General features: G+C 41.5%; 2 protein-coding genes and 1 pseudogene across 3 annotated transcripts; 2 read left to right on the plus strand and 1 right to left on the minus strand.

The window, feature by feature from the left end:
• The first annotated feature begins 5,519 nt into the window (after positions 1–5,519).
• On the plus strand, positions 5,520–11,529 carry LOC114855429 (DCC-interacting protein 13-alpha-like; annotated as a pseudogene).
• Positions 11,530–11,804: 275 nt separating this feature from the next.
• LOC114855985 (uncharacterized) lies at positions 11,805–13,909 on the minus strand. Of its 2 annotated transcripts, XM_029151552.3 has the most exons (6): positions 13,613–13,903; positions 13,367–13,447; positions 13,177–13,286; positions 13,031–13,102; positions 12,800–12,922; positions 11,805–12,561 (listed from the first exon to the last, which is right to left on the minus strand). In XM_029151552.3, the coding sequence occupies exons 1-6, from the start codon at positions 13,761–13,763 to the stop codon at positions 12,475–12,477; spliced, it is 624 nt and encodes a 207-aa protein (XP_029007385.1). In that variant the 5' UTR covers positions 13,764–13,903; the 3' UTR covers positions 11,805–12,474. The 2 variants fall into 2 exon arrangements, with proteins under 2 accessions (XP_029007385.1, XP_055365165.1); XM_055509190.1 differs by lacking the exon at positions 13,367–13,447 and having other exon boundaries at positions 13,613–13,909.
• A 7,738-nt stretch (positions 13,910–21,647) lies between these two features.
• On the plus strand, positions 21,648–26,625 carry LOC114855430 (coxsackievirus and adenovirus receptor-like). Its single transcript, XM_055509118.1, has 5 exons — positions 21,648–21,714; positions 22,541–22,843; positions 23,185–23,493; positions 24,353–24,628; positions 26,002–26,625. Exons 1-5 carry the CDS (start codon positions 21,648–21,650, stop codon positions 26,133–26,135), a joined length of 1,089 nt encoding a protein of 362 aa, XP_055365093.1. The 3' UTR covers positions 26,136–26,625.
• The last annotated feature ends 782 nt before the right edge of the window (positions 26,626–27,407 follow it).

The following is a 27,407-nucleotide window of genomic DNA, read 5'->3' on the forward strand; positions in this document are numbered from 1 at the left end:
TCCCAAATCTTCACCAAACCTTCACCGTTCGTCTTGTTGTTGGTGAGTAGTTTGTTACTTGCTTCATTTCAGTCTTTTTATCTGTGATGCAGGAATTAAGTGATGAACTTGTGATGAATGTCTGTGTTTCTTCTTGCTGCTTCTCATCTGTTTTGGTTTTTAATGGTTCTGATATAAAACTAGACCTGATTTATAACTAAGGCCTTTTTACTTTAATTTATTTAAGTTCACTTAGAGAAATCTACAACGCACAAGTTCTACAAATGAAGTCAACATTAGAATGAGACACATGAATATAACAGACAACATTGTGTCTATTTAACATAATGAACGTCAGCCTCATTGTGTCATTGTCAGAGATGATTCATAGAGAAGTGGTGAAACTGAACTAATCAGAATCGAAATGTTTCCAGAACCATTGATCATCACGGTGACAGAAGGTGATGAAGCGACTCTGCCCTGTGACATCAAGAAGGACATTGAGTCTGAGCGGTTTGAGTGGATGAAAGATGGAAAGAAGGTTTACCTGTATGAACCTAAATCAGGTCAAGATGATCAGATTGTAGATCGTGTGTCTCATATTGATCATGAACTGAAGAACGGTAACGCCTCCATAACCATCATTGATACTAAAGTGTCTGACAGTGGAGACTACACCTGTGATTTCCCAAATCTTGAACGAACCTTCACCGTTCATCTTCGTGTTGGTGAGTAGTTCGTAACTTGCTTCATTTCAGTCTTTTTCTCTGTGATGCAGGAATTAAGTAATGAACTAGAACCTCGATGAGTCTAAAGCTGATGTTGTGATGAATGTGTGTTTCTTCTGCTTTTTAATGAGCTGCCTGAACCTCATGTTCAGAAACCAAGTCATTGTTAATGTTGGAATAGTTTCAATGAATGACAGTGATGTTAAAGTAGTTGATGTTGAGCTGCTGCACAAATGATGGACAGTGACTCTGATGTTCTAACGTCTATATCAAAGCTCCAGGTGTCGACATGTGATCAGGTTAACAAACCTCATCACGTCAGGATTTAGATTCATGCTCCTTGTGTTCAGCAACGATTCAATGAGCTGCACTGAGTTTTACACCAGATTCTGTTTGATGGTGAAACATAAAGTAAAGCTGATGGTTAGTTTTTAGCGGTTCTGATATAAAACAACCTGATTTATAACTGCAGCCTCTGTGGTTGTTTTAACATAATTACTTTGTTGTTGTCAGTTAGAGAGGATTCATAGACATGTGATTAAACTAATCACAGTCTAAATGTTTTGTGCACCAACAGAATCAAAGGATCATTAATCAGAATCAAAGTAAACCTTTAAATTGTATCTATTGATAAATTTAAGTCTCAAAGTGAGACCATTGAGCATTAAGTGACATCAGGGAGTGAAAGCCGTCACTGACCTGTAGAGTCTGACGTAGAGTCAGTGGAGCAGCTGTTCCTGGATCAGTGTCTGGTCCTGGTGCTTGAAGCTGTGTGTTAGTTAGTAGCAGTGAGTGAAGTCCTGCTTTGATTCGCTTCACATTTGTTTGTTTTTCACTGAGTGTGTTTTGATGTTTGATGAATTTTCTGGATGCCTGAATTCATCCTGACACAATAAAGGAAACGAACATAAAGAACCTTTTATGGTTCTGTGGACGGAGTGTCAACAGTTTCTCCTATTCAGACTCTGAGACATCATTTAGTTGGATCATCACCAGTTACAGACTTTAACTGATATTGACTTTGATTCTTTAAGATTCTTTAAGATTTTATAAATTAACATAAAGGATCTGTGGAGACGTTAAGATAATTGGTTTTATTTCAATCTGCAGGAAAATCTCTGCCGCCTGTTCCAGAAATCAACCAAGAGATGTACGACAGTACTGATGGTAAGTTTAATGTATTTTCATCACTAACATCAGAATGTTTTGGTTCCACCAGCTTCTGTTTGAGCTTTTTATTCTTCATCCACTTCAAATGTTCCTAAATGTCAAATGATGTTCAGACGTCATTTCTTGCAGCTGAACTGATGAGGTTCAGGTTGAATTCTTGTAGAAGTTGAGGCAGAGACATGAACGTTGTGTTTCAGACACATTTCAATGTTTCCTCTCATGGTCCACGTTGTGACTGAGGCTCTTTTCCTGTTCATCAGCTCAGATCTTAGTAGAAACTAAAGCTGGTGTCTGTGTCCAACTCTGAGCCTTGACTGTAGTTCAGCAGCTTGAGGTGCAGACGGCCTCCAGGAAGCTGAACATGGACTGATGCTCTGTCACTGTGACATCATCCACATGTTGAACACGTGATCGCTGCTGCAGCATCAGAGCACATACTGCGTTCATTTGTCGTCCCCCTTCATCATTTCTTGAATCTTCTTTTAACACATTCAGTTTATAGACTCATCTGAGATGATTGGTTTTGTTTCTTGTCTGCAGAAAGTCATCTATATGAATGAACTATTCATATATTTACCAGTCAAACAGAAAGCCATGACGACAATGATGCAATGAAGAATGTGGTGATTCTTTCATCAGATCCTAAAACTTCATCGACCCTCAAAAACTCATCATCTTCATTTCCATCAATGAACTTTTCTCCGTGGAGACAGTTCTTTCACCACTGTTGTCATGACAACCACCGCTTAATCTCATTTTGGATTAAAATGTTATTTGTCTGAACAATGTTTATTAAATGATTAAATCAGCAGCTTAGTTTTTGTCCAAAACAAACACATTTTCAAACTAAACAATGAAGAACACATGAGCTGCTGCTGATGTCAGAGCGACGCTGAGGAGAGTCTCCACAGCGTCGCCCTGATAACAGATCAGCTGCTCTGAGTCCTGACGTGTTTGTTCCACTGACATCAAACACTCAGACCTGCTGCCTCTGAGTGGAGGCTGTGGAGCCTCTGACTGGATGGATGTGAGACGTCTGTGTTGGTTCAGATCACATCAAGCTTCTTGTTTATGTGGAAATAGTTGACTTAGTATAAAGGTTGTCTTAGTTTAGTTCACCATAGCTTATTTTAGCTGTCATGCATGATAAAAAAGTTTGTATATTGTTTGTTATATTGTTTTCTCTTGTATGATATTCTGACTTGTTCTTTTCAGTATCATTCTCTTATTAATTTTTCTAGTTCTTTTGTTTTGAACAGACATATTTACAGTTTAATGTGTGACTAGTTTTGCTTCTTTAATTTGCTGGAGTAGAAATTATTTAGTTTAATGTAAAGTTAAAATTTACTTCATCACCTGTTTATTTCTATTACATTAATACATTTGCTACTTTATAAACACAAACATCAGCTTAAATTAACGATCTTCCAGTGTTAAAAACTTCTGTGTTTAAATAAATCACAAAATCTCAAATCAGTTGTTGATGTTGTCAATGATTTTGCTTTTTCATAAATAAAATAAACACGTTTAATAATTTCAAACCTGAGTTTTCCTGCTACATAAAGTTCACATTAGTTTCATTGGGTTGAACAGAAACATCCACTGCTGAAGCTTTATTTCCAGCTGAATCTTGACTTTCTTCTTCTTCGTCGCCTCCAGCTTCACTGTCGTTCAGTGACTCTAAGAACCGAGTCTCCACCGACCACAGGTGACGCCCGTCGTCCTGGGGCCTCGTGTACGAAGACACTTACACACGAAAACCCGGCGTAAGCACGAATCTACGCCTGAGGTCAGAGCAATTTAATGGCAATTAATGAACATGTATGAAACAGCAGTCAGCAATGACTGAACAAATAAATAAAAGATTAAAGGATGGTCAATCTAAGTGTGTGATGGTTTTGATCAAGAGGAAAGAGTATTTGTTTGTAACTTATAAAACCCTAAGTTTAACTAATACATTTGGAAAGTTCAGTTTTAGTGCTTTGAGAAACTCCAGACTTCTCAGAATCGTTGACGTTTGCAGCTGTCGGTCGGTGGCAGCGCCCCCTCTGATGCAGGGCCTCAGGGCTCTTCCTCCCACAATGATGATGATGATGGCAGCAAAGTTCAGCCAGCTCAGTTGAATGGTCAGAGGTGTTTCCATTAAATCATCAGCCCCAAACAGGAAAAACTGTCTGGAATTTAACTAATTCAATCAAAATAGCGAGTAAAAGGACCGTTGGTTAAAGGTTCAGTTTGTGGAGTTTGTTGAGAAGATATTCTAAAGTAAATAAAATCACTGCTCGTTCGTATTTCTACGTTCAAAGTAAGTTTACAAAATTTAAGAATGAAGTAAAGAAAAGTAATGCGACGCAAATAGGACGAGTAAAATAAGTTTCAAGACAGAAGGGATCTGAATTCTAACTAAGGAGTCACAAATTTAACAGCCAGAGGCCGTGACCAGTTCTGGGGAGGAGATAAATCTGATCCAGTGGTGACGCGTGTTCCACCTCTTCAGCTCAGGTTGAAACTAGTTGATCAAAGTGTCCATCACACATAACATAACACATAAAAACGGTTACTGTAACGGTTACTTTGGCTTCAAATCAATAGAAAAGTGCATATGATTATTAATACATGATACGTGTTTATGCTGTAACAAATAAAACGTTCCCTCCTGTTAAGTGGTTGTGTCACTGTCCAACACTAAATAACAGACACAAAGAATAATTACAAGCAACATTAAATCATAAATCCAAATATTACTAATCAAACTACTGTAGCATTGAACTACTTAAAGTACAACACAATGAGCTCATGTCATTTACCTGTTGCACCTAGAACATGTGTGTGGTTCACACATTAAAAGAAGGATGTGACTTCATGGATCTGTAACTTTATACATTCACACAAAGAAAAGCCTGGTGAGAAGTTGTCTGAGGCCCCTTTGTTGTTCTTGAGGATTTACTAGAACTTTAGTTTACATTGAGTCTCTGGTCCTTTTAATGAGCACATTCCACACTTTACGCCGGGTTCGTCCTGTTCTCTGGAAGAAGGTTCTGCAGGTGATGAATGTGACAGACTGTCCTGTTGACACGATGAGCAGATGCTGTGACACAAGAGTGGGTCCATGGTCTGTGATGTGGACATGTGAGATGTTTGTGCCTGTTGTGACAGAGGCCAGTCTCCTGTGGGAACGTAAAGAGTCTGTGTTCCATATGTGTGTTGTTTTTATTATTTACTGAGTCACAGTCCTGTGGTGGAGGTGGAGGTTCACTGGTGCCTCATCTGTGGGAATAAAAGGAGGAGGCTTCAATGAGGGCGTGAGGTCACACAAGGTCAGGTTCCCTCAGTCCAGACGTGGGTTTCTGGACTGATGGAGAATAAAGAGCTTCTGTAGCTCGATGTAAAGCTGCTCAGTCTGGACTGAGGAGGAGCCTCTTGTCTCTGTGAAACCTGCGTCTGGACTCTGGTTCTGCTGCTTTTAGCGGGTCCAGAGGGAGAAGGTGTGTCGTTCTGGTCGCAGAGACAAACTGAAAAGGCTTCAACTCAGGACGGGAAGAACCCGGCAGGTGTCGACCCGGTAAGAACCAAACGAGTGCAGCTTGGTTCTGATGCCGTCAGACGTTCTGGACGTGATGCGTTCAGTGTCTCAGTCAGAACATGAAGTGAGCTGTGGACGTCTGAGGTTCTGATACAGTCACATGTTTGTTCTGACGTTGGAGAGAAAAACCCAATGGACGCTTTGTTAGTGTTTAACAGTGAAGCAGAGACGAAACGAAGGAGAGAAACAGGAAGTCAAAGACGTCAGAACCAGGACCTGCAGAATGACCCGGTTCTGGACCTTCAGGCAGGTCACACATAGATCTATGCTGCTCGTATCGTATGGGTTCTGTAGGTACCACAGGCCTGGGTGTCGTCTCCACAGTGAACCCGTCTCTGCTGCTGCATCACAAGCTCAGAACCTTGACTGGTTCCGTGAACGTGATGCTGAGTTCACTCTGGATCAGAACCTTCCTGATGTCAACCTGCTGTCAGACCAACATGGACCAGTATTAAAGCTCAGAGGAGGATTTAGGTTCTGGAGGTCCGACCCGGTACCATCCAGGTGTTCAGACTCAGGTTGACCCGAGGTGTCGGTGCCTCTGTTGAAGGTGAACTCTCCTTTAACATTGGACCGACTCCAGCGACTCCTTCACACCTTCAGCAGAATGTTCTTCCAGTAGTGTCTGTTAGTAAATGCAATACAAATTAAAATGGCCGCTGTGTCTCAATATCAAATACTCAGACTCATGACAGGACATTAAATCCAAGGACTTTTATTTTTATATATCTGTATTCTGTAAGACATCTGTTTATTAGCAAAATAAGTGTTGTGCCTCCTCACGTCCTTTTTATGTTACACCTTTATGTACAAAACTGATTCTCCAGAGTAGTGTGTTGGAAGTTTCCCATAAAGAGGCAGATGAGAGAGTTGTTTTGTGTGATTTATTATAAAAATAAAGGAAAATAAAAATAATGGGGAAAGCAAATCAAAAGCATGGATGTTGATCGTGCACATCAACAAACCAAAAACCAGCTGAGATCAGTGCACACACCACGAAGGTGTGACGCAAAGAGCCCACGATCCTCAAGCTGCTTCTGCCTTTTAACCCTCTGTCCGACTACGGTGGAACGTCTGTGTGGCCCAATCAGACTGATCACCATCTCATCACTGTCACAGTGTGTGGAGATGTTTACATTCTCACCTGCATCACTGGCGTCTGACTAACAGAGAGGAAGGAGCACTAAGTCTCAACAGACAGAGAGACAACTCCCGGCCTTTTGGGAGCTGGAGTCCAGAGTCCATCAGGCAGAGACGGCCACTGAACAATGTAGGTAAAATGTCAAATACATAAAACAGATGGAAGACAAAACATGAGATTTTAATTGCAGAACAGTCAAAAATCATATACAGTAATAACTGCATAGAATAAGTAAAAAGCAATTTTTCCCATAACAACAGTCTGTAGGGAAGTAAGCTGGGCTCAGAAAATCTCACCCAGCAGTGGGAGGACTTCCTGGGAAACATAGGAACCAGCGTGCAGAAGTAAGACCCTCACACCCTCCACCATCTTTACCAAACGTAACACATGGAGGAACCCTTTTGCAGAACCACGCATCAGTACAGAGCTCGTGTCTGTCCTGTGTGGGTGCAGCGTGACCTTGGGAAAGTGAAGGTTTGGAGGAGCCGCCCCACCCGGGGAGAAAAGGGCAGAGCAACAAGTGTCTTCACTTTGTTTGGGATTATGATTGGGTAAAAATATAATAAAATAATGGTCAAAAACACCCTAAAAGCTCAAGATGATGATCTAACATCCGGGGAACTGAATCCCACCCCGTGAGCAACAGGTTTATAAAGTGATGTTGTGACCAAAAATCCTCAGTCTGTCTTGTCTTCTGTCACTTTTCTGTGGAATAAACGCTTTGTCGACCCTGGATCTTATTGCTCTGGACTTTTTTTGAGACCCTGCAGTTGGGACTTAGAATAATTTTGGCATCTTGCTTTGGAAGTTACAAATTTTCTGGAACCTTACTACTGTGCATTTAGTTCATTTTTGTTCTTTTTGGGTTTACCATTTAATCTCTGAAAATGTATATATTTAGAATTTTATCATCTCAATAAAGGATAATTTACACCTATTGGATTTATAAAAGCTCAGTCAGATTGGAATACAAAATTTAAAGGCTTTAGTGTCGGACACGACATGAGCAGATGGAGCGCTCCTGCGACCCCCTGTATGTGCCGTGTGATCCTGACCCAGCTCACTCGCCCGTCTGTCGCAACCTGACCAGAAAACAGGGCTACCTGCACATCCGCAAGTAGGAGCACCATCACACGCAGCCGAGCAGACGCGCATTCAGCTGCTAGTTATGAACACACTGTCAGAACATGCACAGCGTACGTCAGCAGCTCTTCTGTGCGGCTCTCAGTAAGACAGGCCTGGTGTCGTCATCCTGGGAGCGGCAGTACTTCTTCACACAGGGGGGGAACCTGATGCATCAGGCGCGAGGAGAGGTGGCCGGCGGGCTGGTCTCAGACCTGGACAACTGCTCCGTCATGGCTGTGGACTGTGACGACCGGCGCTTCTGCTTCCAGGTCACGTCCTTCGACGGCAAGAAGTGAGAGCTGCTGGTGCATCCACGATGGCTGCCGTTCACATCTACAGCAGAAATGACCTCTGAGATCACACTCAGTGTTGTTGTTGTGTTTTCCAGAGTGGTGACTCTGCAGGCAGAGAGCAGAAAGGACTGCGAGGAGGTAAAACATGTCCCTGTTCTCCTGTTTGCTCTGCATTCTGCTGTTTTCCCAAAGCGTCTCTGCTGCTTCTTCCATCAGTGGATCTCCACCATTAACAACATCTCCAAGAGGATCTACCTGAGTGACAACGCAGAGGTCTGTGTGTGACAGAGACATGCGTGGTGTCTCTCACACAGCGGAAACTCAAACAGAAGGTCTTTCTTTGCAGGAGCTGGCAGCCAGAGTGAACCAGTCGGCTCTGGAAGCCGTGACTCCATCGCCGTCCTTCCAGCAGAGACATGAGAGCATGAGGCCCAGCAGGTCAGACTCACTCCACCAGCTGGGATTGACAGCGTCTCACCTCAGTGTCACACTGAATGCAGACCTCTGTGTGTCCAGTAAAGGGCGGGTGGGGCGAGCGAGCAGCATCAGCTCCGTCGCCGGCGCTGTCTGTGCTCTCACTGGATGCGCTGGTCGCCCCAGATACACCCATCCAGTTTGACATCATCTCCCCTGTGAGCGAGGAAAACTCAGGGCAGAGCAAGTCAGCAGCTCAGTCCGGGAGGTGGGAGCGCGTGAGAAGCCTCTCTCCTGTCTGTTAAAGCAGCAGCTGCAGCCTCACTCTGTGTGTGTTTGTCTCAGCAGAAGAAGCAACCCGTTTGGAGAGTCAGGGAACCGCACGTCAGAGGACAGCGAAGGTGCCGCCATATTTGTAGTTCTGTGTGAACTGTCACTGGATTGTGTGCGTTGCAGTGATTGGTCCAAACGTTGTGTTCTGAGATGATGATGAAGGTCCTCTCATTCAGACTCCATCCTGCACCAGCTCTTCATCGTTAACTTCCTGGGCTCCATGGAGGTGAAGACTGCAGAGTCTGCAGACGTCATCGCTGAGACCATGAGGCAGATCCTCGCCGCTCGAGCCATTCACAACATCTTCAGGATGAGCGAGTCGCACCTGCTGGTCACCTGTGACTGCCTGAAGTATGGAGTGCAGTGACGCACGCGGTCCTGTGTTGGGCTTTTATTGGGACGGACTTTGACTTGTCAGACCTCATTAAATAGGAAGATGACGTTTGATGATGACGGTTTTCAGGCTCTTTAAGTTTAGCCATTTTTCCTGTACTTTGTCTTTCAGGCTCATTGATCCTCAGACACAAGTGACTCGACTCAGGGTGAGGTGATCACTTGCTGCGCTTTATTCTCTGGCGTTTCCAGTAACTTCATGTCCACCCTCTTCTGTGCTGCTGTAGTTCCCTCTCTCCAGTGTAGTTCAGTGTTCGTCCCATCAGGACAACAAGCGGCTGTTTGGGTTCGTTCTGCATGCAGGCGGTTCTGGTGACGGCCGAGCCGTCGGCTACATTTTTGAGTCCAACAACGACGGAGAGAAGGTTTGTCTCTTCTTCTCATCAGTCTGTGTTTCTCACACTCTGCTCCATTGATGTGTGACCAGTGTGTCTGCTTCATGGTATCAGATCTGTGACAGTATCGGCCTGGCCAAGCAGATAGCGCTGCACTCTGAGATGGTGAGCAGACCTGTCTTTGCTGGAGATAATGCTCACGTTAACGTTCTGTATGTAAATGCAGCCTTTGACTGTTGACTGTGGACATGGACTGCAGTGTTTGTCTCTGTGTTCTGTGTAGGACCGTAAGGCAGTGGAGAAAAGGAAGGAGCAGGACAAGGCCAAAGAGAAACAGCAGGAGGAACTCAGCAAACAGAGGCAGATAGAGAAGGTGAGCCTTAGTCCTAAAACCCCCAATATTGTGTTATATTAATGTAATATATACACGTGAACATCTTATAAGATCAAGTAAGTAGCATTAACAAACCTCCAAACTTTTATCTTCTCCTTTCAGGATCTAGAAGAGCAGAGCCGTCTGATCGCAGCTTCTAGTCGTCCTGCCAACCCGCCCACCTCTGACGGACAGTTCCTAGTGCTTAGCAACAGCCAATCAGAGGACAGCGATGCAGGAGACGAGGGCAGAAAGAAAGGCGAGTCCGAAGCCTAACGACACAAAAAGGGTGCATGTTTTACCTCCCAGTCAAGTCCCAGCAGCTGTTGCTGAGATCCAGCTCAGGAATTGGGAAGGAGCTCCACCCACCCGCCTGGGCTGCCTGGGCCTGGAAAACATGTGCTCCTTTTTAGCTGGACTGTTACCCTACAAAAAGGGGATAAACTACGCAAACGCACCCTATAAGAGCAGGAGACGTCAAAGACTTTATATATATATTTTAATCTGTGTTTAAAAAAACGAAAAGCGCTGCAATGATTAGTTTTTATATCGGCTCCAGTGTCCAGAACAGGACCACGATATAGATTAACCTTTAATTTTTTGTTTCTTCTATAAAAACTAACAATAGTTGCAGAAGATATAAAGCAAAACAACTTTGGGACCTGAAGGTGATGAAATGCGACGGCAGATTTTCTTCAGGCAGTAGTTTCTGCCAAAGTGAACGAGGGACCTCATCGGTTTCCTGTTTGTAAAACCTGTGCTTTATGATGTTATAATAGAAAAAGAAATGAAGTGTGAGGCTGAGCACCGCTCTGATGCATGTTCAGTTTAGTTTAGTTTGTTTTTGTCCCAGACAGAAAATGAATCTACCACCGTTTGGAGAACAGTGAGTCGTCGTTGGATGAAGGTTAATGAGAAACACTGAAACATTCTGCTGCAAATCACTAAAACTAAAGTCAAAATATCTACTTTGAAATGTCGTCCTCTTAAGAAATGACTGTACATCAAACCTCCTGCAGTGCAATAACTTTGTATGATTGAAACACCATCAACCACTATAAGAAATGAGATCTGAACGGTTTCCAGTTCCAATATTAACATTTTCACACGTCACCTTTTCTTTAAGTGTCATGAATTCAGCGGCTGAACTGCATCTGATGCTGTTCACTGTGTGTCGGTCCCAGGAAACGAACCCAGAGACTGTAAAAGTAGAGAAGATGTTTCAAACAGACGTTCATTGATGAGAATGGTGCCGTTTACTGACCTGTGCCAACAAAAAGGACTTGTTTTGCAAAATGAGTTTAAAATCAGTCCTCACCTTCTCCACCAAATATTTATAGCTGGTGTGTTTCCTGATGTGCAGCGCTTCACACACATTTATCTGGGCCACTGTTTTATGCTGTTTGTGGGTTTTACTGATCCTCTGAATTGGCTGAACACATTACACGTAGTGATGTTAATCGCTGAGCTGTGGGAAACGTTACTGTGGAGCAGATCTGTCTCTGAGGCAGCAGTTACTGATGAAAGACTAGTGTTGGTGGAGCTGCACTTTACTGGGGCAGAGAAACGCAACATTGAAATGTAAATATGATGCAGAGGTCGATGTTCCAGTGTCACGATAAATAAAAAGGCTTCTCAGTGATGAATAAAGCACTAACTCCACCTGCCAGAGTCTGTTTGCTGATGTTCTCTGGTCAAACAAAGCTCACAACTGGACACTTCTTAAAATTCTGTATTAATATATAGAAATGTGACCTAAATGTTATTAGTATTAGTAGCTAAAATCATTTGAAAAGGTGTGAAGTAGCAAAAAAAATATAAATACAATGAAATACCTTTAAAAGTGTTCTCATACACTTGTATTACTTGTTTTTCCACAGGTGATACTGAGTGAAGCTGAAACAATTCGGTCTAGATTTAAAAAAAATAACTCATAATGCAAAACATTACTTTATTTATATATTTTGAAATAAAATTAACATACAGTGTATATATAACACATGATTTCTAGATCAAAGTATGGAAGTACAAAAAATATGCATCATTTTTAGATCCAACAGGTTTTATTTGAATTAAAAACAAACGTAAACATTGTAGATACCTGAACTGTACATAAATCAGCTTTCACTTTTTCAACCACATTTTATATAAATTATCTTCAGGTGCTTCTTATTTCCAGAGTAAAACTAGTAAACATGAAATAAAAATCTAATAATGCTCAAACCAAGAGAAATCAGTGCACTGAACTCATTTTCCTCTTGTCTCAAGCAGTTTATCTAAACATGTGACAGAAAAAGTGCAGCGTCAAGTATACGTGTATCTCCAGGATACAAGTAAAAGCTCCTACAAGATGAGGAGTCGTTCTGCACAAATGTGAACTGTTGCTGCTTCTTGTTCATTACTTTGATTTAACTCAGCTGCAGTGTCACTGGATTAAATCAAGTTTCGCTACTTTTAACTCTATAAATAAATTCTTTGCTTTGACATGTTTTTTAATTCTTGGCACTAATAAAACCATGTGTAGTTGTGATGAGGTGGATATGGATCTGCAGGCTTTTCACAGAGGAGCAGCTGTCTCCAACAGGAAGCAGACGACCAGAGCACACGTTACTGTTCCAGGATCTGCTCTGAGAGCCAGTCCAGTCCCTGGACCAGACCCGACCCGCTGACGGCACAGGACGCCTGCACAAACCACTGCAGACACAGACACAATGAGCAGCCGCACAAACCACTGCAGACACACAAAAGCATGAGAACAAACCAATGCAGACACACACACACACAACCATGAGCAGCAGCACAAACCGCTCTCACTGACGCGTTATTAGCTGCACCTACAGCCTGGTGCTTTGCATTGAACTGCTGTAATTCTGCTGCAGGTTCATCTTCACACGTTCACTGTGAATTGAACATCAGATGCGTGTGTTCTCACCCGCTGTGACACTGTGGACAGACCCAGGACTGCTGTGATGTCGCTGGCAGACATGGCTCTGGGAAGATCTTGTTTGTTGGCCAGAACCAGTACAGCGACATCCCTCAGCTCGCTCTCCTCCAGCTGCCACACACACACACACACACACACACACACACACACACACACACACACTGGTCGATTAGTATTATTGACTGTGGGGACGCGTTAAACGAGGCCAAAGGTTTCTACCATCACGTGCAGCTCGTCAGCAGCTTCCTTCACCCTCTCGGGGTCGTTGCTGTCCACCACAAATATCAGCCCCTGAAGGAAACACACACATGATCCACATGTGCTCCTGTAACAATGTACTACACACAGCAGCAGTACTGCAGTACCTGTGTGTTAGTGTAGTAATGTCTCCACAGGGGTCGGATGATCGTTTGACCGCCCACATCCCAAACTGTAAAGCTGATGTTTCTGTACTCGACCGTCTCCACATTGAAACCTGTGCAAACGCGCGTAAAGAACAGCTCAGTGTTTTTCCTTCAGTCGCAGGAAAACAGATGAGGATCAACAAGCAGCGACCTATTGTTGGGACGGTGGTGACGACCTCAGACAGCTTCATCCTGTAGAGCAGCGTGGTTTTACCTGCTGCATCCAGACCCACTGCACCAACAAACACAGGACACGTTTACACTGTCACTAATCCGCCTAATTATTCATCATTAAAGCAAAGACATAAACCCTAGAAATCACAACAACAGGGCTGTGATTCGAACTGTTCATAGAAGGTTGACATTTTAAAGTAATAAATGAATGACAAAATCTCACCCATCAGGATCCGCACAGGTGTCTTGGACGTGAACCTGGAGAAGATCCGTGAGATGATGACGCCCATGACGTAGTTCCGGTGGCTCCAGGTGCGTTCGTGAGCGGGTCGTGCGTGTCCGCCGCTGTTTGTGCCGCTGTGTGAGCCCGTCATGACTCTTATAGAGCCGCAGCAGCCCGCGTGCGCTCCACGGTGTCATCCTGGCTGCTGTCACAACCCTCCACGGTGGCAGCGGAGGCGCCACCGGTGTCACACCTCGGACCGGAAATAGCAACTTCCTCCCACACGGAGTTCAAAATAAAAGCTGCTTCGCTTTTCTCGTTCAAATTTGCTTTGCTAAGAAATAAAACGGCAGGAAAGAAACATTCTATACGAACTTAAGCTTAAAAAACTTGAAAAGTGGGAAATGAACTAGTCCTAGTTAGAGTAATTACTAGTGACTGTCACAGAAAACAAATAGATGATCGATTGTTTATTATTAATACATTTTGGTGGGATCCTCGTTCACGTGGTTTCCTGTTTCTGCAGGAAACGCTGCTGTGGCTGCAGCTGACACGGTTTCTGTGACTTGGAAGGTTTTATGTGTCCACCTGTGTTTTAGTTCGATCCACGTGTCCGTCTCGTGTTTGGTGTTTATTCACCATAACAACACAAACATTTCACTTTTACAAGGTTCTAAAACTCATATATGTAAAGACAAACGTCAACTTTGATGCTTTCTAATCCAACTTTTACCTTTTTAGTAATAATTAATTAAATAATAATTCAGTAATTTTTATTGGCCTTTTATTATTTATAATAATAATATTTATGTTATATTATTATGATATATAAATATTATTATTATTATCTATGCATCTACTACTATCTACTAATAGAAACTACTGAAGCACTCTCTTTTACACCATTAGCATCAGTCCATCACTTTATAAAAAGGTGCCAGGTCTGTGTTGTTTTTTGCAGCATGGATGGAGGAGGTCTAAGGCAGAGGAGACTGAGTATCAATAGTGGTTGTGTCTTATACTCCAATAGATTTCACTGTATTTTCTGTAATATTTAAAGTATTTCAGTTTTTAGCTACAGTTTAAAAAAACACAAATGTCATGGATTCAATAAAAACTGCAGCGAAGCATTTCTTCATCTTAAACAGTTTCTTCTTTTTAAACTGTTTTAAAATGGGGAGTTGCAGTTTGACGGCTGCATCAAAGCGATCATTAAAAACTGTGATCCACACAATGACCTCTGTGTTACAGTAAAATCAATTATTTCACCACAGAAAATCAGAAGCTCAGTAACCTGATGACTCAGTTTCACATCTTGCTTCCTAAAACCTGAAACATAGAAACTTCCCACTGTTACAGATTTTCTCTATCTATTGTCCTGGAAGAAAGAAGCTTATGAGAGAGTTGTCTTTTGCGTAATTTATTGTTATAAAACAAAATAATAAAGGGGAAAGCAGATTAAGACATTGATGAGCACGATCAATGAACCAAAGACCATCTGGGAGATCAGAACACACACCACGAGCACGGGTTCATGCATTTTGCATTGTGTCTGACGCTTTGGTGGAATAGTGATGATGAAAAAACAGGTCAAAGCGATGAATAAAAATCAATAAAATAAAAAAAAGATATTCACTTACAGTAGTTGGTGTTAGTGGAAGAGTAGGTATTAATGAACGCAGGTCTGAAGTAATAAATTCCCCGAGTTTGTTTTTTGAAGCTTTGTGCTCAGAAATGAAACTGGCTGCAGTGAAATGGGAAATGAAAGTACAGGAGCAGAAGCTCAGAACTCTCAGAACAAAGCAGAGCGAAGATGGAGACGAACAAACTGCCTTCTGTGTCCGTGCTGGTGCTGATCTTCTCAGCAGCCGCTGTCACAAAAGCTAAAGTCAACACGAGCTCCAGTGCAACGTTCAGAGTGGACGACGCCTGAACCAGAGTGCTACAGTACCACTATACAGGTACATTTATTTTCACACCATTAAGTATTAGAATTGAATGGAATCAAATAAACTGGTCATCAGCCGAGCGACCGGCCCATCTGACATTATTAACACTTTGCTTTTAGAACGGCAACGGTTCAACTGTGGTTTTTCAACAGTCTGAGTTTAGGTTGGAGTGTAGTTATACTGACGGTAATAGGTGTCAGGCGGTCGGATGAATCAGACCCACATGCAGAGTGCAGGAAGCCAAGAGGTAAGTTTGATCGGGTTTTAATGCAATAACATGTTCCCAGGAAAACAGTTTTTACACCAGAAAACAAGCGTGGTGGCAAACGGGAGCAGGCAAGATCGATGGTCAAAAAACAGGCTAGGTCAAAACCAGGATAAACCCGGCGACGGCACCAAAGGGCCAGGCTGAGACAAGGTCCACGATCAGGCAAGGTCTGGGAACTAGGTCTATTCACGGGAATTGCTGGAAAGAGGAAATACATCACTACAATCTGGCAGAGGTCTGAGGTGAGTACTGGTGGTTAAATACCTGAACTGATTGTCTCTTGCTGACAGGTGATGTGCAAACGACCGGAAGTAAAGCTGGTACATGACATATGAATGTCATGTGCAATGTCATGAAAAAGTGCAAAACAAAACAAAAAATGGCAATGGTGAGAATGCCCACAACTAAGATATGACAATAGGATTGTCAGGAGGTTCTAAGAGTAACTCAAATAGTCTTTTATCGTCATTCAAAATACAGTAGTATTTGTAAAATACACAGGGTTCACCCTGGACAGATCTCCAGTCCATCACAGGGCAACACACAGACAGACACCTATTCACACACACACTCACACCCACGGGCAATTTAGAGTGACTAGTTAACCTAATACATGTTTTTCGTACCGTGGGAGGAACCTGGAGAACCCGGAGAGAACCCACGCAAACACAGAAAGGCCCCAGGACCTTCTCGCTGTGCAAATGACTGTTTAAACGTAACAGTAATGAAAAGAGTGGTAAACCTGCACTCATTAGCAGCCGTTCACTGTTGGACAGGAGTTTAGCATGAGTTTAAGGGGTGCAGTTCGTTGTTTGGTAGATACCTGCTTGATCTGCAGCCTATGCTCCTGCACCTGTTGCCTGATGGGAGGAGAGAGAACAGTCCATGAGAGCGGTGCTGAGGATCCCATGATGGAAGCTGCTCTGTGTGCAGTGCTGCTGATAAATCTCTTCCAGGAACGGGAGACGAGCACCAACAATCTTACTGGCAGCACTGACAATGCTGTAGAACCGCTGATGGTTCTGGGCTCTGCAGCTGCCAAACAGGATGTGAAGCTGTGTGTTAGGATGCGTTCTATGGTGATGAGTAGGAGAACAGCAGCTGTTGAAGATCAAGATAGGAGTATGTCCTCCTCCTGTAAATAATATTTTGTTGGACTCACTTTGGCTATTATTATGGATAATAATATTGTTTATGTATAGACTACCTTAATGTACAGAAAATATGATGACTGCAGACAAAGATGCTTGCTTACAGTACAACTCACATCACAGCCTGTAGCTCTGAAGACAAAGCTGGATGAGGAAATTGTAAATGAACTGAAATAGCATTAATCATTTTTCATAACAAACATTCACCTATGTCCATGTAAACAGGAAGACATCTGCAACCACTGACTCAAAACCTAGGCAATAGTTAATGTAGAACATTCACCCTTTAACTACTTTCACTGACCTTGACACAGATAACTACATATTGAAATAATGCTTTGTATTTACAGAGTATTGTATTTTCCTCTAATGTAACATGACATACAGTACGGTGTATTGTCATAGGCCACATAAAAATATGACTGTAAATCACCAATGCCACCTCTATGACATCATTTAATGGTTTAAGATTTAAAAAATAGTAAAACTTTGTTGCTATAAGCTGAACCTGTATTGTATAATGTTATTATTATTATTATTTTGATTGATTTTCTCAGTAATGAAAGCAAGCAGTCTGGTGCCAATTGTTTGCACTTGAGACATGACTTTGTGGAGCCAGTTTATCATGTCTCCAGTCTGTGGAAACAGAAATTATGTTAAATAAAAAACTAACAACTTTTGTAAACTTTTAGTGTGAAAAACCTGAACCAAAACACCTGAACCAACCACCTCCACACATTAATCGACTCATGTCCACGTGTCCTGAATTGGAGTTGACACTCTTGATTTTGAAGTTCATTGTAGACACTGCTGCAGGTCAATGAGGTGGAACTGGAGAGAAATCTGCGTTAAACATGTGTGAGGATGTTTACTGGTCTGTTTTTGCCTGTACAATTATATAATATACTTATAAAAGTGTATATACTTACGCCTATGAAATAAATGAAATACTTTGAAACATGAACATTTGTACAAACTGTAAATGAGAATCTTTAGAAACGTTTTGGTCGCAACACCGGCACCGGTACCGTAATACGTACCGTAATACGTGGAGGCGCACTAAAAGCGCTGCTGCTGCAAACGATGACGTCACTGTTAACGGTCTCGTCGGAAGCTGAGAAGCGAAAGTGAAACTATCGAGTCCGTGTCGCAGTTAACGCAGTGAACGGTTCTCGTGTGTTTTGTTGCTTCAATCGATGGTTGTGATCGTTAATCAGAGGAGTCCGTCAACATGCAGCTGCTTCCTCTGAGTCTCTGTCTCCTGACTTTGACTGGATCAACGTTTTCTGACGGAAACGGTGAGAAAAGTTTATTATGAGCTGAAGAGAAGGAACCCAATATAATTAGATAGAAACGATGTAAAACAGGAGACTGTTTATCTGTGGGTGAAATAAAGAGTCTGTGTTTATATGTTAATGTTAATAATGTGAATGAATGAGTCTCAGTTCATCCGTTCATGCTTTTATTCCACGTCCGTTCAGGGCGTTGTCTCATTAAAGGAAGTGAAGCTCTGAGACTCCGACATGATGAACACATGAACAGCAGCAGTTCATGTTGTGCTTTTATTCACATCTACGTCCCAGTAACTGAACACAGTGGTTTCTCTACGTGGAGCATCGTCTCTTATTGCAGCGTGTCTGACTACAGCTGCTTCATAGCGTTAAAAACTGCGGTCAAGTGAGCCGTCGTTCGTTCGTCCGTCGTTCAGCCAGCCGTGACTCAAAAACGTCTTGCGCTCGTATTACGCGCCTTACAGCACAGCACAAAACACGGTCGCCGCGGCTTTCTTTTTCATAGCGAAACGTCTGATTTGTTTTGATAAAATATGACAAAATATGGAAAACTACGAAACAAAATATTGCATTAATAGAAAAACTGTCGCCTAATAAGACCCAGACCACTTTCCCCTTGTTCCACTACAATTGTACTATCACAACACAATGATCTGTGTACTTTTACTGTATAGTTTAGGATTTATTAGTATTCAAAACTACCATGTCATACTGTAATACAGTCAACTTTGATAATTAATAACTTGACTTTGGTACATAGTTCCAGGTCCAGACCATTTCCCCTTGTTCTACTAGAGGTGTACTATTACCACACAAAGAACCAGAGACTGTGACAGTTTGTTTGTATTTTTTTTATATCCACACTGGTGTTTGCTACTCACACAGTCCTTCACAGACTAATGGGCTCTCACTCACCATCAAGGTATTACAGAATTTAAAACACGTCACATGACTTAACCAATACCAAGCGCTACAACACCCAAAGTGTTTCCGTAAACAGAGATGATTCATAACACTGTACTCACAAACTGAATAGCGCGTCTGCTGTCCGCCACCCGGACCCAGCATCAGGCGGGACTCCAGCCCTCCATTTGTTGGAGCGGAATTTTCCCTGAATCTCCTATGAGATTCCCACCAGTGGTTTACTTTCAGTCTGGGCCAGGCGTCGATCAACGGAACATCCATCCCACTTCTGACATCAAAATGTTGTGGAAATCTTCTTATAAAGAAATCGACCGGAGATCATCAGTGTGATGAACCATCTCAAAGTTTACTCTCATGTCGACACGGAGTGGATCACAATCACAATACCTCTAAGACGTAAGGCACATCTTACTATGTACAAAGGACTGAGGACACAAGACCTGTATTTATACCCTGTTACAAACCCCCACATGAGCTGTTGACTGGTCTTTGATATACATGAGTGCAGTAAACACCCCTTTACATCCTTCAACAATGTTCCCGTGGTCACTACAGTGAAAACCCACCATTTGATAACCAAATGCTTGATGACCCCCCAGGAACAACGCTGAGCCAGAGGCACAGCATGTGATGACAAACACAAAATTTCCCACAGGGGTCATTCGGGCACACAAACTCCTCCACCACGTTAATGTATGGTTCACACAAAAACATTCAGTTGTGGACTGTGTTTATATGAAACATTAAACAATTAGTTTTTAATTTTAAAGTCACACTTTCACTTTGAAGTCCTAACAGATGTTAATAAAAAGATTAAATGTGTGTAGGCCTAGCCTTACTCACAGTTCTTTATATGAAAAGGTGACATATAATCTGGGCCTGGAACTATGCACCAATAATCAAAGTTGACTATAAGACCCATATGCTCTTACAGTATGACACGGTAGTTTTGATTACTAATGAATCCTAAACCATACAGTAAAAGTACACAGACCTTGTGGGGTGATAGTACACTTCTAGTAGAACAAGGAGAAAGTGGTCTGGGCCTGAAACTGCACCAAAGTCAAGTTATTAATCATCAAAGTTGACTATAAGGCAAAAGAGTATTAGAGTATGACATGATAGTTTTGAATACTAATAAATGCTTAATTTTACACTTAATTTTATTTTTTTTCTATTAATGCAATATTTCGTTTTGTAGTTTTCCATAATTTGTCATATTTTATCATAACAAATCAGACGTCTTGCTATGACGCTTAATGCTTAATTTTACAGTAAGAGTACACAGATCTTTCTGTGGTAATGTAATGGAAAAATTTTACCTTAGTGCTGTTTCTTATCCAACACACTCGTCGTGTGCTGGTTAGATGCAACACTGAACATTCTTACACAAACAACTAATCTCTTGTGCCCTGACGTACATCAAGTCTAAACATCTGTTGTTCCATTTGACTGACTAATAATTTATGATATATGTTTGTCTTTTACACCCGGACTCTGGCTCCTTCCTATCTGACTCCCCACCAGACCCAAGGCTGTTAAAGCAAATGCATCTTGTCTTGGAAGCTCGGTGTTCCTTCCTTTGAATAACAAGACATGACGATGCAGAAGTGAGAAAGCAAACATTCTCACTCACAGTGAGATAAGGTGGCGCAAACAATTCCATTGCTGCAGAGAGACATTCCACCAGAGCCAGAGAAAGGGCTTAAAAGGCAGAGACAACTTGAGGATCGTGGGCTCTTTGCATCACACCTTCGTGGTGTGTGCACTGATCTCCCCAGCTGGTTTTTGGTTTGTTGATGTGCACGATCAACATCCATGCTTTTTATTTGCTTTATTTTCTTTATTATTTCAATAAATCGCACAAAAGGACAACTCTCTCATCTGCTTCTTTATGGAAAATTTCCACCACAGGTAGTAGTACACGTCTAGTAGAACAAGAAGAACATGGTCTGGGCCTGGAACTATGTACCAAAGTCAAGTTATTAATCATCAAAGTTTTACAGTATGACATGGTAGTTTTAAATACTAATAAATGCTTAATTTTACACCTAATTTTATTTTTGTCTATTAATGCAATATTTCGTTCCGTAGTTTTCCATATTTTGTCATAATTAATTATAACAAACCAGACGTCTCGCTATGAAAAAGGAAGTCGCGAAGAGCATGTTTTGTGCTCTGCTGTAAAGCGCGTAATACGGGCGCAAGACGATTTTGAAGCGCGGCTTAACGACGGATGAACGAACGACGGCTCACTTGACCGCAGTTACGTGGAGGCGCTCTAAGAGCGCTGCTGCTGCAAACGATGACGTCATTTAACAGTCTCGTCGGAAGCTGAGAAGCGAAAGTGAAACTATCGAGTCCGTGTCGCAGTGAACGCAGTGAACGGTTCTCGTGTGTTTTGTTGGTTCAATCGATGGTTGTAATCGTTAATCAGAGGAGTCCGTCAACATGCAGCTGCTTCCTCTGAGTCTCTGTCTCCTGACTTTGACTGGATCAACGTTTTCTGACGTAAACGGTGAGAAAAGTTTATTATGAGCTGAAGAGAAGGAACCGAATATAATTAGATAGAAACGATGTAAAACAGGAGACTGTTTATCTGTGGGTGAAATAAAGAGTCTGTGTTTATATGTTAATGTTAATAATGTGAATGAATGAGTCTCAGTTCATCCGTTCATGCTTTCATTCCACGTCCGTTCAGGGCGTTGTCTCATTAAAGGAAGTGAAGCTCTGAGACTCCGACATGATGAACACATGAACAGCAGCAGTTCATGTTGTGCTTTTATTCACATCTACGTCCCAGTAACTGAACACAGTGGTTTCTCTACGTGGAGCATCGTCTCTTATTGCAGCGTGTCTGACTACAGCTGCTTCATAACATGAAAAACCATCTGCTCCATGTGTTTGTGGCAGCAGAGATGCTCCGTTAGACTCTGGGCACAAATTAACTAGTGCTTAAAACACAGTTCTACAATCAGACCAGTTCGACCAGCAAAACGCTGTTTTAGCAGTGGTCCGTTGGTACATATTTAATGTTTTGTTTAACCATTAGAAAAAAAAAATAAAACCCTCGAGTCATAAAATTTACAGTTTTGCACCAGTTTGCACAAATCAAGTCACTACTAAAAGGTAAGTGCTATCGGCTTCTTCCCGTCAGAGGTCACAGGGAATGAATCGCATGACTGCACTTCCTGACGCAACCCCTCACTGACGGAATTGAACCTGCAACCCAGACGAGCGGAGCGCAACGCTCCAACCGCAGCGAGCTGGAGCCAATGAACTCATTACTAATGAATCTAATCATGACTTCACTTAATTACTTAATAAATGTTTTATTTTTCCAGTTGCAGAGATCATCAGAGTGACAGAAGGTGATGAAGCGACTCTGCCCTGTTTCATCAACAAGAGCATTGAGTTTGAGCGGTTTGAGTGGAAGAAAGATAGAAAGAAGAAGGTTTCCCTGTATGAAGGTGTTCAGTTATCAGGTCAAGATGATCAGTTCAGAGGTCGTGTGTCTCATTTTGATGATGAACTGAAGAACGGTGACGCCTCCATAACCATCAGTGATACTAAAGTGTCTGACAGTGGATTCTACACCTGTAATTTCCCAAATCTTCACCAAACCTTCACCGTTCGTCTTGTTGTTGGTGAGTGAAACCTCATCACGTCAGGATTTAGATTCATGCTCCTTGTGTTCAGCAACGATTCAATGAGCTGCACTGAGTTTTACACCAGATTCTGTTTGATGGTGAAACATAAAGTAAAGCTGATGTTCTGATACTGGTTCTCATACAAAACTGGACCTGATTTATAATTAAGGCCTTTTTACTCTCTTACTGATTTATATATGTAATCTACAATGTACAAGTTCTAGAAACTGAGACACAAATTGTGACACTGTTAACAACCTCGTGTGTCAACAAAATCACTGTGTGAAGTGTGAACAACATGAATTAACAAATTATTGCTACATATTTTCATCTTCCAGGTCCAGTGATCGTCAGAGTGAAAGAAGGCGATAATGGGATTCTGCCCTGTAAAATCAACAAGGACATTTCGTTTGAGCTGTTTGAATGGATAAAAGATGGAAAGAAGGACGTTTACCTGCATGAAGGTAAACCGTTATCAGGTCAAGATGAGGAGTTCAAAGGTCGTGTGTCTCATTTTGATCATAAACTGAAGAACGGTGACGCCTCCATAACCATCAGTGATACTAAAGTGTCTGACATTGGAGACTACACCTGTGATTTTCCAGATCTTAAGACCAAACAAACCTCCACTGTTCGTCTTGTTGTTGGTGAGTGAACGTCTGATTAACTGATAAACTTGTGAAACATCTGGTTCCTCAGATTCAACCACACATTTACTTTGTATCAATTATGACTGATGTTTGTGTTATTTTTTTAGACTTAATTTTTAACATTTGATTTGATTTAATATTATACATTTTTCTCCAACACATTTCTGTCAGAAGTGCAACCAAAAAACATCTAACATCTTATTTTCTACAAATACTGAGCCTAAAATAGTTTTTGTCTTTTATTCCAGTTGGTGAATTAAAGGACAGAAGCCGTGAATTTCAGGGTGAGTCTGTTCGAAGCATTGAAATTTGTCTGAGACAGGAAGAAAAGGCGTTTAACAGTAGAAACTCACTGGTTCTATTACTGTTACACATGAATGACTGGATTCTATAATGAAAGTGTCACATAATAAATATTTATTTGTCTTATTTGATCACTTTATAAATTGAATACAACATCTGAACCATTCAACAAAGATTTATTAGTGTTTGTTTCTCTTATTTTCCCACCTACTTGATTCCCAACACTGGTACATGTGGTGGTGTGAGTCAGGATAAATTACATTATCAGCCTAAATATCTGGACACATGAACTAAACTGTGTAATTACATTTTTTTCTGTATAAAATCCTTTTAACCTTAATGAGAACACATGAATCAATATATAGTTTAACCTGTTACACTGAAGAGTTACTTGATTTGTATAATTGCTGATGTCCTAAATTCTCATTTTACCTGTTTAAATGATTATTTATTATTATTATTTATTTATTATTAATATTTATTTATTATTATTTATTTATATTATTATTTAAACGTATGAATGTTCTCTATAAGTTGTTGTTGTTGTCCACAGGTAAAGCTGCAAAGGTTTCCATCCTAAAACCTGAACAAACTGAGGACGGGTTCCTGCTGCAGTGTTTGGTTTCAGATGTTTCTCCAGGATTTAAACTGAACATCTCCTGGTTCGACGGCTCTGGAAACAAACTTATTGAACAAAAAAGCAACACAGAAAGTGAAAAACTCCACATCCTCCAAACTACTGTGAAAAAGAGCGACACTTATCGCTGTGTAGCAACAATGGAGGAACTCAGTCATCAGGTTCATTCTGAGGTTCATGTCCAAATCCCTGGTGAGTTTCACTGTCTCCCAGTTTATCGTTAATTGTTCATGTCTTAATAATAAATCTGTGTCAGGTTCACGTCCACACAGCTGCAGCCACATCTGGAGTCATTAACTTTATTCATGTTCAAGTATCATGACAGCTTCATTTTTATTTCTATTTGAGAAACACTTGTCTCTGTAAATGTGAGTTTAGTCGTAAAAGAACAAGAAACATGTTACAGACTCCCCCCTTCGGTTCCGAACCGGCGGAGCTTGATGGAACCCTGGGGCAGGAGATGAGATGCGGTGGAGACGGAACAACAACAGCACCCGCTCTGAGCGGGGAAGCTACGGCTCTCATGGAGCCAGGGTTCAGGCACCACGCGCAGCAACGCTAGGCTAATTAAGCACTCTGCGAGTGAACCTTTACACAGACACCTGGCCGCAGCCGGAGGACCAGGTCACAGGGAAACCAGGAGAGGGAAAACCCCAAATGCACGACCCACACATGAAATAACAGTTAACATAAAGATTTATTAAAATACAACATAAACTCCCTGCACAGCAGGATTCAGTTCAAACACCAAGGAGAGAACTAAAAATCAGGTAAACGCTATTAAACAAACAAAACCCACGATCAATCTAAACGCTCTGTAAAACTACGGGCAGAAAGCTAAACATGGAACACAAAACACAACATAAACTCACTGCACAGCAGGACTCAGTTCAAACACAAAAAGGAAGGAACCAAAAATCACAGCAATGCAGGTAAAATCCTACAAAACACTCTAAAACGCTCCATACACTATGGGCAAAACTAAACATGAACACAAGACACTCACAGACCTTAACTGGTGAGAACAGGACAGGACATCAAAAGAAACCAAAACTCCAACTGCATCAAACGACTCTCTTTAACCATAACTTGGTGGAGAAACCAGCCACCACCACGAGTGGAACCACAACACGTACCGTAACACTCACTTTCCTGTTGTTCCTGATGTGTTTAAAGCTTCATGGTTCAACAGTGACTGTAAATAGTTTAAAGCTCATGAAGTCGTGGTCGTTGTGAGTCACTAAATGAAACAACAGCAGGTTTTAAACATTTAGTCTCATTTACTCTGAGACGTCAGTGACTCTTGTCTTTTAGACGCTGGATCCATGTTGTTAAGTCCCACAAAACCACACTTTAAATATGTTTATGTTTGAAAATATTATTTTATGTTCACATAGTTTGATTTTATAACAATAACAGGTTTAGACCATCGTATTTACTGAGGTTTGATGTTTTAACTAATGTTTTCAGCTTTGATCAGTTTTATTGTTTGTGTGATAATGAGGATGAAGAAACCATGTTTCACCTCCATTATCTGTGTCACTAACGTTTATTCTGTGTTTCAGAGTCAAAAATCCCATTGATCGTTGGGTTGGTTTGTTTAGCAGTTATGGCTCTTATAATTGTAGCTTGGGCTGGAGTTATATATAAAAACCGGAAGAAAATGAAACGTAAGTTTAATGTATTTTCATCACTATAACATCACAATGTTTTGTTCCATCAGCTTCTGTTTGAGCTTTTTATTCTTCGTCCACTTCAAATGTTCCTAAATGTCAAATGATGTTCAGACGTCATTTCTTGCAGCTGAACTGATGAGGTTCAGGTTGAATTCTTGTAGAAGTTGAGGCAGAGACATGAGCGTTGTGTTTCAGACACATTTCAATGTTTCCTCTCATGGTCCACGTTGTGACTGAGGCTCTTTTCCTGTTCATCAGCTCAGATCTTAGTAGAAACTAAAGCTGGTGTCTGTGTCCAACTCTGAGCCTTGACTGTAGTTCAGCAGCTTGAGGTGCAGACGGCCTCCAGGAAGCTGAACATGGACTGATGCTCTGTCACTGTGACATCATCCACATGTTGAACATGTGATCGTTGCTGCAGCATCAGAGCAGATACTGAACTCTGATTGTGTTGATCTACATTATTATTTCTCTGTTTGGATTCAGATTAAGTGAAAATCAGCCTCCAACATCTTGGTCCTGCATTCATTTATTTTCCTCCTTCATAATTTCTTGAATCTTCTTTTAGCACATGTAGTTTTACAGTAGATACAGTTGATAGTTTCATTTCAGCTTGACTGTTAAATAAAAATAAATAAAATATTTCAGCCTCATTGTGTCATTGTCTGTTAGAGGATTCATAGAAACGTGGTGAAACTGAACTAATCACAATCTAAATGTTTACAGATCCAGTGATCGTCATGGTGACAGAAGGCAGTGATGTGATTCTGCCCAGTAACACCAAGAAGAAAAAAATATTGTTTAAGTGGTTTAAGTGGAAGAAAGAGGGAGATGATCAGTTCATAGATCGTGTGTCTCAACTGAAGGGTGACGCCTCCCTAATCATCAGAGACACTGAAGAGTCTGACACTGGAATCTATACCTATAATTTCCTATTTTTTAAAACCTCCAGGGTTCGTCTTCTGGTTGGTGAGTAGTGTGTAACTTGCTTCATTTCAGTCTTTTTCTCTGTGATGCAGGAATTAAGTGATGAACTAGAACCACCATGAATCTGAAGCTGATGTTGTGATGAATGTCTGTTTCTTCTGCTTTTTTTAATGAGCTGCCTGAACCTCATGTTCAGAAACCAAGTCATTGTTAATGTTGGAATAGTTTCAATGAATGGCAGTGATGTTAAAGTAGTTGATGTTGAGCTGCTGCACAAATGATGGACAGTGACTCTGATGTTCTAACGTCTGTATCAAAGCTCCAGGTGTCGACATGTGATCAGGTTAACAAACCTCATCACGTCAGGA

Source organism: Betta splendens, chromosome 5, assembly GCF_900634795.4.
Source record: "Betta splendens chromosome 5, fBetSpl5.4, whole genome shotgun sequence".
In the NCBI taxonomy this organism is placed as follows: domain Eukaryota; kingdom Metazoa; phylum Chordata; class Actinopteri; order Anabantiformes; family Osphronemidae; genus Betta; species Betta splendens.

What these genes read in the sequence shown, in the direction of transcription:
- LOC114855430 (XM_055509118.1), top strand. Translation starts at nt 21,648, where the DNA reads ATGCAGCTGCTTCCTCTGAGTCTCTGTCTCCTGACTTTGACTGGATCA. An exon ending in CACCGTTCGTCTTGTTGTTG is followed by an intron (nt 22,844 to 23,184) that starts GTGAGTGAAACC and finishes TTCATCTTCCAG; the next exon opens with GTCCAGTGATCGTCAGAGTG. An exon ending in CACTGTTCGTCTTGTTGTTG is followed by an intron (nt 23,494 to 24,352) that starts GTGAGTGAACGT and finishes TGTTGTCCACAG; the next exon opens with GTAAAGCTGCAAAGGTTTCC.
- LOC114855985 (XM_029151552.3), bottom strand. Translation starts at nt 13,763, where the DNA reads ATGACGGGCTCACACAGCGGCACAAACAGCGGCGGACACGCACGACCC. An exon ending in ACCTGTGCGGATCCTGATGG is followed by an intron (nt 13,448 to 13,612) that starts GTGAGATTTTGT and finishes TTGTTGGTGCAG; the next exon opens with TGGGTCTGGATGCAGCAGGT. An exon ending in CACCACCGTCCCAACAATAG is followed by an intron (nt 13,287 to 13,366) that starts GTCGCTGCTTGT and finishes GCGTTTGCACAG; the next exon opens with GTTTCAATGTGGAGACGGTC.